The sequence below is a fragment of the Raphanus sativus genome, chromosome 9 (assembly GCF_000801105.2).
Source record: "Raphanus sativus cultivar WK10039 chromosome 9, ASM80110v3, whole genome shotgun sequence".
In the NCBI taxonomy this organism is placed as follows: domain Eukaryota; kingdom Viridiplantae; phylum Streptophyta; class Magnoliopsida; order Brassicales; family Brassicaceae; genus Raphanus; species Raphanus sativus.
The window spans coordinates 33,269,451-33,282,384 of NC_079519.1; the positions used below are offsets into that span (position 1 = coordinate 33,269,451).

The 12,934-nt window shown below is 35.0% G+C and overlaps 2 protein-coding genes across 2 annotated transcripts; both read right to left on the reverse strand.

The window, feature by feature from the left end:
* Window positions 1-837: 837 nt before the first annotated feature.
* LOC108826055 (uncharacterized) lies at window positions 838-3,645 on the reverse strand. The gene is made up of 7 exons (XM_018599428.2): window positions 3,369-3,645; window positions 3,154-3,280; window positions 2,946-3,059; window positions 2,763-2,828; window positions 2,630-2,668; window positions 2,307-2,429; window positions 838-2,233 (listed from the first exon to the last, which is right to left on the reverse strand). The coding sequence occupies exons 1-7, from the start codon at window positions 3,554-3,556 to the stop codon at window positions 1,934-1,936; spliced, it is 957 nt and encodes a 318-aa protein (XP_018454930.1). The 5' UTR covers window positions 3,557-3,645; the 3' UTR covers window positions 838-1,933.
* A 2,695-nt stretch (window positions 3,646-6,340) lies between these two features.
* LOC108825785 (ethylene-responsive transcription factor 5) lies at window positions 6,341-7,366 on the reverse strand. Its single transcript, XM_018599132.2, has one exon. The coding sequence runs from the start codon at window positions 7,259-7,261 to the stop codon at window positions 6,428-6,430; it is 834 nt and encodes a 277-aa protein (XP_018454634.1). The 5' UTR covers window positions 7,262-7,366; the 3' UTR covers window positions 6,341-6,427.
* Between the last annotated feature and the right edge of the window lie 5,568 nt (window positions 7,367-12,934).

Consider the following 12,934-nt stretch of genomic DNA (forward strand, 5'->3'; position numbering starts at 1 on the left):
GTTACTTCTCATTAGATCATATCCTTATTGGATATCTGCACTTGTCTTTTGTTTTCTTTTGAGAGAAATATGCATCACAAACACTTGTGCTTCGGTTCTTTGTTAGTAACCTTCCACAAAATAAATGGACGTGTTTATCTAGTAGTAGTGTCTAGGATGATAATATGATTATACTAACATGTGACGGGAACGGGTACAGGAAACAGGGACGGGAACGGGGACGGAAAACGGCAAACTTAAAATTTATAGATACGGGTACGGCATAGATACGGCGATCAAATTATAAGAAAATATAAAAATATCCATAGGTTAAATATTAAAGTCTGAAACATAAGTTTTAACAGAAGCAAACACACTTGCTCAAAATACTAGACACCAACAGAAACAGTAGCAAACACACTTGATCAAAATACTAGAAAGAAACAGCAGCAAACACACTTGATCAAAATACTAAACAACAACAGAATTAGCAGAGCCACTACCACCATTTTCAGTTTGAGAATTCATCTTCTTTATCTATAGAAAATCACAAAAAACATATGATACATCAAGTGAAAGCAGAAACATATAAACTGACAGACACAAAAAAAACACAGAAAAAAAAAACAGAAACATTGTATATGATATGAATTATTTTCGTGTGACAAGATTACAAGAAGAAGGTAAAGAAAATGCTTACGTGTTTTGCTTGTGATATAAACAACAAAGAGACAAGAAGGGAAGGAAAGTGGGTATGTGTTCTGCTTGCTGATATCACAGACAGAGATGGTCCATGGTCGAGACTCTGAGTGTCAAAGAGAAAGAAGAAGATGGAAGTGCAAGAGACTAAAGTGAGAGTGGAAGAATCGAAGAGCTATTATTATTTTTAATTACAACTTTGATCTTTTCAAAATTAATAGAATAAACACATTAAAAGTTAAAAACATATATGACTTATTTTTTTACACTTCTTAACACAAAAAGTCAAATGGATATGTCTAGTTTCTGCAGAAACGTTTCCGAGACGTCTCTTTCTCTGAACAAATCCCGTACCCGGTGAGTCTTGACGTCCCGGGTTCACGTCACACATATTGGGGACGTTTCCTAGGCGTACCCGAGACGTCCCCGTCCCCCCGACGAACCCGATACGTGAGACGGCACCAACTTGGAGTACCCGTGCAACCTAGGAGCAAGTGTTTTCTGGTAATCAAAAACTATTTGCTTAATTTGTGAATCATATAACTGATCTTTGCTGCCTTGATTCTCCGAAACTGTCCATGCGTTTAGTTTTGTAGGTTCTGATCCTGCGTTTAGGTTTTTTTTTTTTTTTAGCAAAAAAAAAAAACTCGCCCCTCTCTTGAAGCTTTTGTTCTTTGGACAATCTCGCTTTACTTGAAAATCTGTTCCAAGAATGACTTTAAGGGACTTTTACCAACATTGGCATTAGCAATTTCTTGAGGGACTTGTGATGATGCAGCAAGCATGTCTCTGAACATTTTGAGCATTTTCCATCACTACCAGAAGATGTCAACAAAACAGATTCTTCAAGTTCAGAACTAGAGCTCTGTTTTACTCGTATATACCATCTCTTGGATAAGATCCAGTTTGTGCTGTGATTTGAGCATGAGCCATTACTTCTTCTGAAGTTAAAACAAAAAAAATAGAAAAGTTTTTCTTTTATCAAAAATAATGAAACTTCTTTGAAACGCAATAATAGTGTGTGTTCTCTAGGTTTCTATTTGCGTACTTGGTGCATTTGCCCTCTGATTGTTTTCGCAAATCGCACGGTATGCTCATTTGTTTGATTGCTTATGGACAAATTAAATTAATACAAATCTGTTGACTATTTTTTTTTTTTATAAAATAAGATCAATCACATGCGTTGTCTCTCTTAGGCACGTATATATAAAGTATTGAATAAGAATTCTTGTTCTACACAATCGTCACTAAGCTTTTAAGGACGCAACGTCTCCTTCGTTTTGCGGTTAAATCTTTTTTGTTGGGAATAGGAAGACGGCTGGTTTTGGAGATAAGGTACAACGTATGTGGCGACATCGAGATTCGCCATAATGATGTGCTTGCCTTTTACACTAACAAACTTCACTTTTCCAGCATCATCCAGTGTTTTCAGACCAATCCAATCTTCTGTATATAGCTGTGTCTGTTGAGCTGAGAGAAGAGGTTTGAATGCACCATCCGGGTAAAACCCGAACCAAGATGAATCTTGTGGGACAATAACCTTATCATCTTCAAACTGTTAAAACAAAGCAGAATCGTCAAGAAAGGATTTATTTGATTAAAGTAGAGTATGGTATTTGAGATTGAACCTTGACAAGAACCAAGTTGTGTAAGCTGGTGAAACGGTCTTTGTAAGTGAAGTTTCTCTGGTTTGGTATCTCATTGTTTAGCTTAGGTAGATATTTGGACTTTTCCAGGTACCTTTTTATTTCCTGAGAAACCAAAAACAAAGATTCTGTTAAAATCTAATTAAAAAAAAACTAACTATTTTGGGATTATAAATAAGTATCTAAGAATTTGTAAATTATCTGAATTATTAATAAAGAAACTCCAATAGGGATGTTTTGTATAGTTTTGTAGCTTTGTTCAAAGTTTAATTAGTATTACCATTTACAATATTGAGTTAACTTACAGTAGGGATTTTGAGATAACCACTAGGAGCAAGATGATCCTGCAGTCATTAAAAAGTTTAATTAATCCCTGGTTAAGGAGGATTTTAATCATGTTATATCGATACAAAGATAAAGAACGATATATATATTTACTTGAATGAAGTCGCTATAGATTTCTGACTTGATCAGCTTATCTGCTATTTCACAGAATGATCCATTCTTCACCCCAAAAAGACAAAAAAAAAAAGAATAACAGAAAAATACTGTCATTGATTGTATAAAAAATCAAATCATTTTAAGAGATTTAGAGATAAAAAGAAAATAAGAAAAGCTTACACCACACATAGGAACAGAGGAGATTCCAGCATGAGGACCTGCTAAAGATATATAGTTGAAGACCGGAGGTCCACCATCGCAGAACTCAATCAAGCCTCTAGCCACTAGATTCCCCTGTTCCACAGTTCATCATCATTATCATCAATCATCCACGAAAATAAAACTGATTTCCCTGGTTTTTCTTCCCAAGAAAGTATATATCAAGAACCTGGGATCTTCCAACGATGTTGTATCCTTGACGCAACTCTTTCATTTGTTTCACCTTCTCACACACTATTTCCGCTTGTTTCATAAGTGGCATGAACCATGAATCGCATTTTCCATTTCCAACTTCTCTGGATTCGATAACAATTGGGTCAAACCAAATTCATAATCATAAGATAACAGCAAATAAAAAGATAATAGAGTGTTATGTGGATTTACATGCAATATCCAGGAGAACCAGAGAGGTTGGTAAGAAGCTGTGTGAAGTTAGCTTCTTGACCCTGAGAACAAGAAGCTGCAATTCCATGAAGCACTATAAACGGTACTGAAACAGAGACTTGAACCAAGGCTAAGAATACAAGCGCCACCACCGCAAGTCCACACCGCTTCTTCCCCATAGAAAACATGAAAGTTGCGATTGGCGTTTATGTTTTTGTTTATGTTGTTTCCAAGAACTTTTGAGATGGGAATATATGTAGGCGTAAACTGAAACCAGTTGACCATTCATTGCAATATACATACAGCATTTAATGTATTCACATTAGCTGGTATACACATGTATACAAACGATAAGTGTATATCAAGTCAAAGGTCACGTTTTAGTTCATGTACTCAGATATGTCACAATCTACTTATAAATAGAACTCAAGCATTATGTAAATTATATGATCAAGAAAATATTACTTTCTTTATTCTCATAAATCCTATATTAAGCAGATTATAAAATCTTATTAACTAAAATTTATAATTTTGAGCCAATAAACCTACAAAATGTGAAAATCTACATATAAAACTCGTGGTTTAAATTAACTTACAGGTCATCCAAGGCCGGCCTTTGACTAATTTTAGCTACAGAATGTGAACTAGAGTAAAACCTTAGGATATAAGACAGCATCTCTGCCCATATCAAATCCATAACCAAACAACTGTCTGGATGATTACGAGTTTCCAATACTAATTACTAATTACACACAGAAATCAGCAGTGTGAACTCAAAGAAGATGAGAGCTGCCTTGAGAAGAAACAAGAACACAATTTTTTCAGCAAGTTCACACCATTATCTCTACACTCACTACCGTCAACAATCATTTTAAATCTTTTTTTTTTTACATTTTTTTAGGTCCAAAGAATATACTCCAAGCTGGAAATTTTCAGGCACTACTGTCTTCTGTTTCCATGGGGATACTATATTAAGTTCTTGGTGAATAGTGATCATGATAGCTGCTCTCGTTATCTAAAGACTGCTTCAACAAGTATTAAGGAGATGAGTAGGTAGGTTCCTGGAGGAGCTCACCGGCAACTCGTACTTGTTTGTCTTGAAGATGTAACTGATTCTAAACCTCTTTTGGATCTATTCTAAATCTATAATTTTATTTATGTTCATTAATCTTTTCAGCATAAACCTCTTTTGGATCCTACTACTATGAGAGAAACTAAGGTGTCAGTAGAAATGGAATTAGATTGAGATTTTTCAAAACTTATTTCTCTTTGAAGATAAACATGACAACATATATCTTATTAATGTTGACTACAGATGGATTCCATCCACTTATGAGAGATATGGTAATTTAGGGTACAAAGCGAAGAGGTGTTTCCTTCCTTCTAAGTCCCGGCATGATTCAACATTTGTGTCAAATAAAGTTGATATCGTCGCGGAGATACCTATTGACCTTATCTTGCAGCAAAGTGATAATACTACATCTTCTTCGTCACCAACTATCCAACTGGACACTGAAAACAGTTTGCTTACTACCTCAGAATATGCTGCCCTGCCCATGTGTTTCATAATCTTACCAAAGAGATGGAATGTTTCTCCGTACCTGACATCAACCCTACCTTGCAACCTGTTTTGGAAGCTACTCACCAGCTTCCTTTGCTCCTTCAAGTGCTACTATTTCCTCTTCTTCTTATTTTCAGCATGATGATAAGGCTGCTTCGCCTAGTACTTTCAACATTTTATATATATTATTAGATTCACAGCCTATTAACAATACCAATTATGTAAATTCTTCCACCAAGCATCATTGTTAATAATGAAGTCCGTGAACTTTTAGCTGTTGATTCCTTAACCAAAACATCCTAAGCTCCTATATTTGAGAGTTTTTCTTGTTTTGCAGTGTTAGGAATTGCGAATGAAGTTGAGATTGAGCTATCTAGCTCGCTGGCGTAGGAGAGACTGTAATTTGCTAATTACACATAGATCTACTCACGTGCGACTGTGAGGTTGACCAGCTTATCAATTACTACTATATAAACCCCCGGCAGAGACTGAACCGCCCTTCAAATTAAATTGTTCGGACAGAATCATGGTCATTAATTGTGTGTCTTCAACTCTTATGTATCAAGGTCAACTTTTACAAGTTTGAACTGTAACTATTTTTCATAGTAACTTTTTCAACGTGAATAGCATCTATCTTATTAAAACAGAAACATTCTATTGGACCTAACATTTATTTTGTAACTTTTTAAATTAAATACACTTTTATACTTTATAGTTAAATCTACATTAAATCACTAATGTTTCTTTCTTTATACTACTATTCATGTTTCCAAACAATATACTTATACTATTATCAATGTTTCCAAACAATATATTTTTATACTACTATTAGTGTTTCCAAACAATACAATAATTAATCTTATTTATTTTATATCTATCATTTTCTCTTTAAAATTTTGTAGAAATGTCATAATTTTATAAATTGAAAATAATGAACTTTAAAATTTGGATTATAAGATTACAAATTATGAAATTATTACAATTTAAATCCAATTAGATTACATATCGGTCATCCATCAGTTCAATCGGTTATTTTCGGGTTTTACTGATTTTTTTTAATATGAATATTTTAAAAACCTAAATTGAATTGTCAGATCTCCGGATTAACCGGTATAATCATAATCGGGTTGAATTTAAAAACACTGATTTAAATGCAAAAATATTTTAAATACATACTCTTTGAAAATTACCAAAATATTTGTTAAGTTATTAGTGAAATTTTTCATCGTAAAATATTCCGCGCTTCCAAAGCGCGGGTCAAAATCTAGTTGAATGATAAAGGTTGAATCATTCTGATTTTTTTCGGGCCAAAATTCTGGTTTCTTCTAGGATGAAATAACACACAAACCGGTTCTCCGGTCTTCACAAAATAAAACAACGTACTAGTATTAAAAAAATGAACAAATAGAAATAAGTCAAAAATATAAACATACGTATTGACTTATATTCCTTTTTTAATCTCATGCACCTACGTACACCGCCAACACTAAAAAAAAAATCAAACAACGGTCAACTGCGAATAACTAAACGACGGATGAGGAGATAACGGCGACAGAATCGGAAAGTTAAGAAACCCCGTCAAGTCCCAGTCATACAACTCCGTCAAGTCTGACTTCACAAACGGGAAAGCCTCTTTGTCGTTAACGTCCTGTTCCGTCTTCAACACTTTCTTTACCACAGTCACATCCTCGAAGTCTCTCTTTCGTTTCTTCTCGCCGTCGGCGTCGGAGCGTGACTTCCACTTGCCAACCTCGAGCGGGAAATTGAGAATGGCCTTCGATCCTCGAAGTCTAAACGCTGCTTGGTCGTAAGCTCTAGCCGCTTCGATCGCGGTATCAAACGTCCCGAGCCAGATGCGAGATCCGCGTTTGTTCGGGTCGCGAATCTCAGCCGCGAATTTCCCCCACGGTCTTTGTCTCACTCCTCTGTAATGCTTCTTCGCTTCCTCGATCGGTTTAGTAACTTCCGGTTGGGGATTAAATTGAATCCACTCGGTTTTGGCTGGTACGGAGATCTTCAGCGGCGGTTTTCGGTTCGATTGAGTTTGAATCTCCGGTTCGAATTGATTTCCGGTTTGATTAGTCGGTTTAAAATCGAATTCAAATTGGCTCGAACTCAAGTCTATGAATCTCGGCGTCGACAGATCGATGATTTCGGGTTCACTCTCGATCAGGGATCCGAAGATGATCGTAGGAGAAGAATCGGAGCTAGACTCCGTCGCTGCTGCTGCTGATTCGTGTATCATCCATCGATCCGAAGCCACGGGAGAGAGCTCGTCAAATAGATGATTCTCGATGAACCTAAGTGCAGAAGCTTCGCTAGGATTGGTCATTGATTTTTATTTTTTTTCAGTTCAAAGCTCAGGTAAAGATTAAAGTCTTGAGACCGAAGAATAAAAGGAGAAGGAAGAGGAAGATGATTTGAGTAGAGAAGAGGAGTGGAAACATATGTATATATAGTATTCACGATGACCCACTTGGGGTTTACCATTTCTTTGTCTTCAAGTGGACTTTTTCAATGTGTGATTCTTATTAAATTTGAATTAAATCAAACCAGAAGGGCCATGGAACCATCCTGCTTTTGTCTATTGTTTCAAAATACTACTATATAATAATACCATATAATGAGAGGTAAGGTGTAAAAGGGAGCACCACTTGATCGCGTTTCGTGGACTTTGAGCCGTTGGATTGGATTATTCATCTAGTCGGCATTGTGGTGGTTCTCTTGTTTTGGCATGGCTACTACATGTTCCTAGACGATTTACAAACCACTGCATATTTTTGTAACGCATCCATCCGCACATCGATGTTCATGTGTGTATATTCGATTTTTACCAAACCGGAGCTGGCTACTTGGCTGTGGAAAGAAACCCGTATCGTTCATTATGGCTTCCAGAAGTTTTTTTTTTTTTTTTGCTAAAATGCTTTCAGAAGTTGCAATCAATTTCTTAGGACTTTCTCGACAATCGGTCCGCGCTATGTTGAATTTTGTGGAACAATCGTATCATTAGTTAACTTCATTTTCCAAATAATCCAAAAAATTAAAAGGAACCGGAATTTTCTTTTTCTTGTAATAAAGTTTTGATAAGGAAGTTAATGATATGCTCTTTATTTTGCATGGGAGTTCATAGGATGAGCCTCCATCTTTGTTATCTCACATCGATTAATTATTCTTTCATAATCCTAAACTATCCACTATGACAAATCGTGCAACATATGGAGTTAAAAAAATGTAGAGAAAGATTCAATATTTTCGCAATCACGTATTTACCTCAGACTCAAAATACAAAGGCAAATAATTTTTGCACGAGTGCTTGGTGTCAACCATCCTAAAAAATCACTTGTTTGACTTACAGAATATTGATTGAGTATGTTCTTTTGATGACAAATTACATTTGAACTAATCTTAATCTTCTCTCTTGTCTGTTGTACTTACTCTGCCTTAAAAGTGGACCACGTAGTTTATAAAATCAATGTGAACCTACATATATAATAGCAAATCCAATGTGAAAAGGGAAAATTCGATATCAATATGAAATATTGCAAACAGTTACCAAAAATGTAATGTTAACTGCAAAACTAACTCGGTTAACAAATAAACAATCCATGCACATCAATTTCACACAACGTTAATTGTTATTAATCAAGAACTAAATACAACGTTAATTTTTTTCTTTCAAAAAGAACAATATACAACCGGCTAACTCGTATCAAAATAACTTGTTTTGTAACAAATTATATATTCTATCCCCATTTTTTAGAAAGCAAATAATATATTATCATATACGCGTAATACACATTTGCGAACATTGTAATATCCTTCTAGTCTAGAAGTATTTTCGTGGTAAACGCTATCAAATATATAACCAAAGTGATATTGGAAATCATTAAGTCATTATTGTCCAACCAAACTAATAAAGGTTATGATTAGATTTATGCATGGAGGGTGTAATAAGCAGGACAAGACTCAGAGAGTCAAGTCAAGTCAATGCTTGCGGTTTATTTGTGGATGATACAATTATAGTACTATGATATTGACCGGATCTTTAGTACGAAAAAAAAGTATTGACTGGATCTGCATGCATGCACCGCCTCAACTGCTTCAATCAATTTTGTCTCTTATATGCATGCAGACTTTTATACAGCCACGTGAAAGCATTTACACGGTGCACTAATTGGGTTGAAGAATGAATCAACGAGACAACGAGTCTCTAGAAAGCCATGTTTTCGCCGGGAAAACTACCTAGCCATGAATATCCCTTTTCCTATAACTCAGTGAGTGTGCGAAGGATTTAGGGGTCTAATAAGACAAGTTTTAAAAAGAAACTTATTTATAATTATAATGAAAACCGTTTTCTAAAACGGTATATAATGTTCACCAATACACAAATTTAAACCGTAAAATAATACATGTATTATATAAGGAGAAAATATATGGATTTAGAAGGTGAGTTATTCCAATTCTCATTGAAATTTTTTTAAAAAATTATAAACTATTAGATTAGAAAATATTTTAAATTTTGAGATTCTAAATAAAATTATATTAATCAGAGTCTGAGACGAATGCTTTTTTTAATACACTATACGCTCGACTCTCCTCAGTGATTAGAAACATCAATCTAATAACTCTTTTGTCTTTATTCTTGCTATAACAAACCATGAATTTTCAGATCAAAATCATTTTACAGTAAAGGATCAAAGTGTGTATATTTTGTATATTGATCTAGTTTCAGTTTCACATAACGGATTGTTTTGATTAATTCAGCTCGAACTGAATTCTATTGTTTATTAGATTGGTTATAGTAGGGGTGGGCACGGAGCGGATATCCGGAATTTTAAGGATATCCGTGATCCGATCCGTGTCTTACAAATATTCGATTTTTCGATCCGATCCGATCCGTAACTTTTCGGATATCCGGAACATCGGATATCCGCGAATATCCGAATTTTTTCCGGATATCCGATTCGATCCGTAAAAAATAATAAAAAATTAAAAAAAATAAAGAAAAATAAAAGAAAAAGAAGAAAATCTGAAATAATAATAATATTTCATTATTTTTTTTATAAAAAATTACATACTTTCAAATTTTTTAATAACTAAATAATTAATTTAGTAAATAAAAACATTATAAAACTTATATAAAGATATAAAAGTATGTATATTATATAATTTTATAAACATGTATACATATATATGTATATAACGGATCGGATCGGATATCCGTTTCTAAAAATATTAGTATTTGTGATTTGCTTCGTCTTTGACGGATATTGGATTTTAGTATTTGCTTCGATTCGTTAAGTTACGGATATTCGGATTTTTCGGATCGAATCGGAACGAATAACGGATCGAATCAAAATTTACGGATATTTTGCCCACCCCTAGGTTATAGTTTGCTCTTTTTGTAGTTTAGTTTTATGGGTCTTTTAGGTTTTTTCGTAATTATGACGGGTCGTTCTACCGTGTGTTTCTGAGCGGTCTTTTAAAAATTCTGGTGGCTCTTCTTCACTCTCTCATGTGTTTCTGCATTGGAGTTGCACTTCATATAAAGAAGCAGTAGTGGTGGTGATAACAATTACAGGAGTTTGGTGGTATTAGCTGTGGGTGTTGTGTGAACTCAACCTCCTTTTCAGTGATTCTTTTTGGTGTATGTGTTTTGCAACGGGATCTGGTCGTGTTCCGGATTGGATGTTCAACGGTCAGCTGTCTGGTTACTTATGCCGGAGCGGCAGATCAACGATGTTCTTATTGGTGTGCTTATTTTCTTTGGAAATTTATCTTTACCATAGTCCCTATTGGTGTGCGTGGAATTTTGGTTTCTAATCTTTACCATAGCCCATATTGGTGTGCGTGGAATCTTTAGTTTCTAATCTATTGTGTCCGTCCATACCTTCATGGTAAACGGTTCGGTGGGCTGTCCTGAACAATCCAAATTGGTTTCTTGGGCTGTCAAATACTAGTGAGCTTACTCAGCAATCAGCAAGCACTGAACTGCTTTCAACACTGCTGTGATGAAGTAGTGACTGTGGCTGCAAATAGAGTAGCAACTAAGATCGCTGTTAGTGGCACTAAGAACGGACGGGTTCAATCCTATGTAGCTCGTGGAGGTCCAAGTTGGCTTACTAATATCATTTTTGTTGATGCTGTCTCCTCACCATCTACATACTCAAGATGAGCCTGCAATGGCTTTCACCTAATGGAGTATGAAGCCATTTATATCTCCAAACATGAAAGAACTTTAGCCCTGAGATCTTTGAAAAAAGCTAATGGTATGTGCTGTCTAGAACCGTTTTGGCGAATAATCTCGAACAAGTTATCGTTGCGAGTTAAATGGACAAAAATGAATTTGCTCAAGCAAGATTCTCTCTGCTCAATTCCGGATTATACAAATATGGTTTGTGGAATGAATAGTGTGACAACTCCTCAGCATTATAAAATGGTTAATTGAAATTCAATCATTTCAGGTCTCATAAAAAAGAAGCCAATCATTTATTCATCCGGTAATCTTTGAATTCTCACTTCTAACGTGAGAAAACAAATAATAAAAGCCCACAAAAGAACTAATAATAACAAGAATTATTATCGTCTTCCGTTGAAGAAAAACTCAAACATTGCGGTGGGCGATTGTTTGCATGTATAGATTTTTTGAGTTTAATACTAATAGAAGATATGTTTGAAAAGTCTGCGCAAAAATCAAAGATCTGGTCCACTTCAACGTTTTGAATTGCTGACGGGTCATATTCCTCCCTCCCTTCCATCTTTCCTCGCATTGTATTATACTATTAAGTACCTTTTGCTTTTTTATCCTTTCCAACATTTTCTTCTTTTATAAACATACTATAATTGCTTAATTTCAATATAAAGTTCATTTTGGATTCGTGTATGTTGGTTTCCGTGAACTATTAATCGGTTTGACCGAACCATGATATCAAGACCGTAAGCTAATATGACAATTGGAAAGTATATATTATGGTTATGTAAGAAAAAGGAGATGATGATTGATACATTGGGTTTGAACTTTGAAGCCCATCCAAAGTCAAATTGAAAGACCTAAACAGAGCCGTGCCGACGAATTATATTACAGGAACCCATTTTTCACTCAATGCAATTATGCAAGGTGAAGATGACCAAGTTTGCAAGGTTTGGATGACCATGTTGAACGTTAGATGATTAAAAGACGAAGCCATCATGGTGAAAAGTGTCTAGACCTGATGACAGAGAGAGAGTAAAAAAAAGAGGGAAAGTTTAGAGCTAAGGACGTACGTAGGGAGAAAAAGAAAGAAAGTCATCCGAAGAATGTGGATCCATAAAGTAAACAATTACTCTCTTCACTTTCTTGGCGTTGATAGTGTTTTGATATGTGATTGTGAAGACCAACTATGAGTAAAATAGAGATGGAGATCCGTGAAAAAATATCAGATTTTGTACTTCACTCTCTCCCTAACAAATTGTGAGATAAGAGAATCATGGAAGACATCAGAAGGAGCATCACAAAGAAAAACACATAAATTTTCTTATTTCATCAGTTTGTTTAATATAGAAATGAAGAGTTATTTTACCAGTATATGGACTGGAAAGGATAGGCTAACGAGGAGAGCAATTCAAAATTTATAATACAAAAGACTTACATGAAAGCATTTTACAAAAAAAAAAAATTGAAGTAATAAACTGTCCATCGAGGAGACAATTTGGTAGTTAATTAATGAATTTTTTATTTTATTGGTAATCAGTTCTTAATGAACTTCTTAGTGATAACTAATTTTCTTAATTATCACGAGTACTATTGAGATAAACAATATGTGGATCTCTGGCGATTGTGCATGTGGTTAAAGAGCTTGTGGCTTCATGACGCCATAGACAACCAAGGGAAAACGGATTTGCACGTTGCAGCTACTATGGCCATGTTGATATCGTGGAAACGCTTATGTCGGCCTCGTGAGTTTAGGTATCCTGTTTCGATGACTTGTATCAGCCGAAGGGATATTCAGTTGTCATTATTAGAACA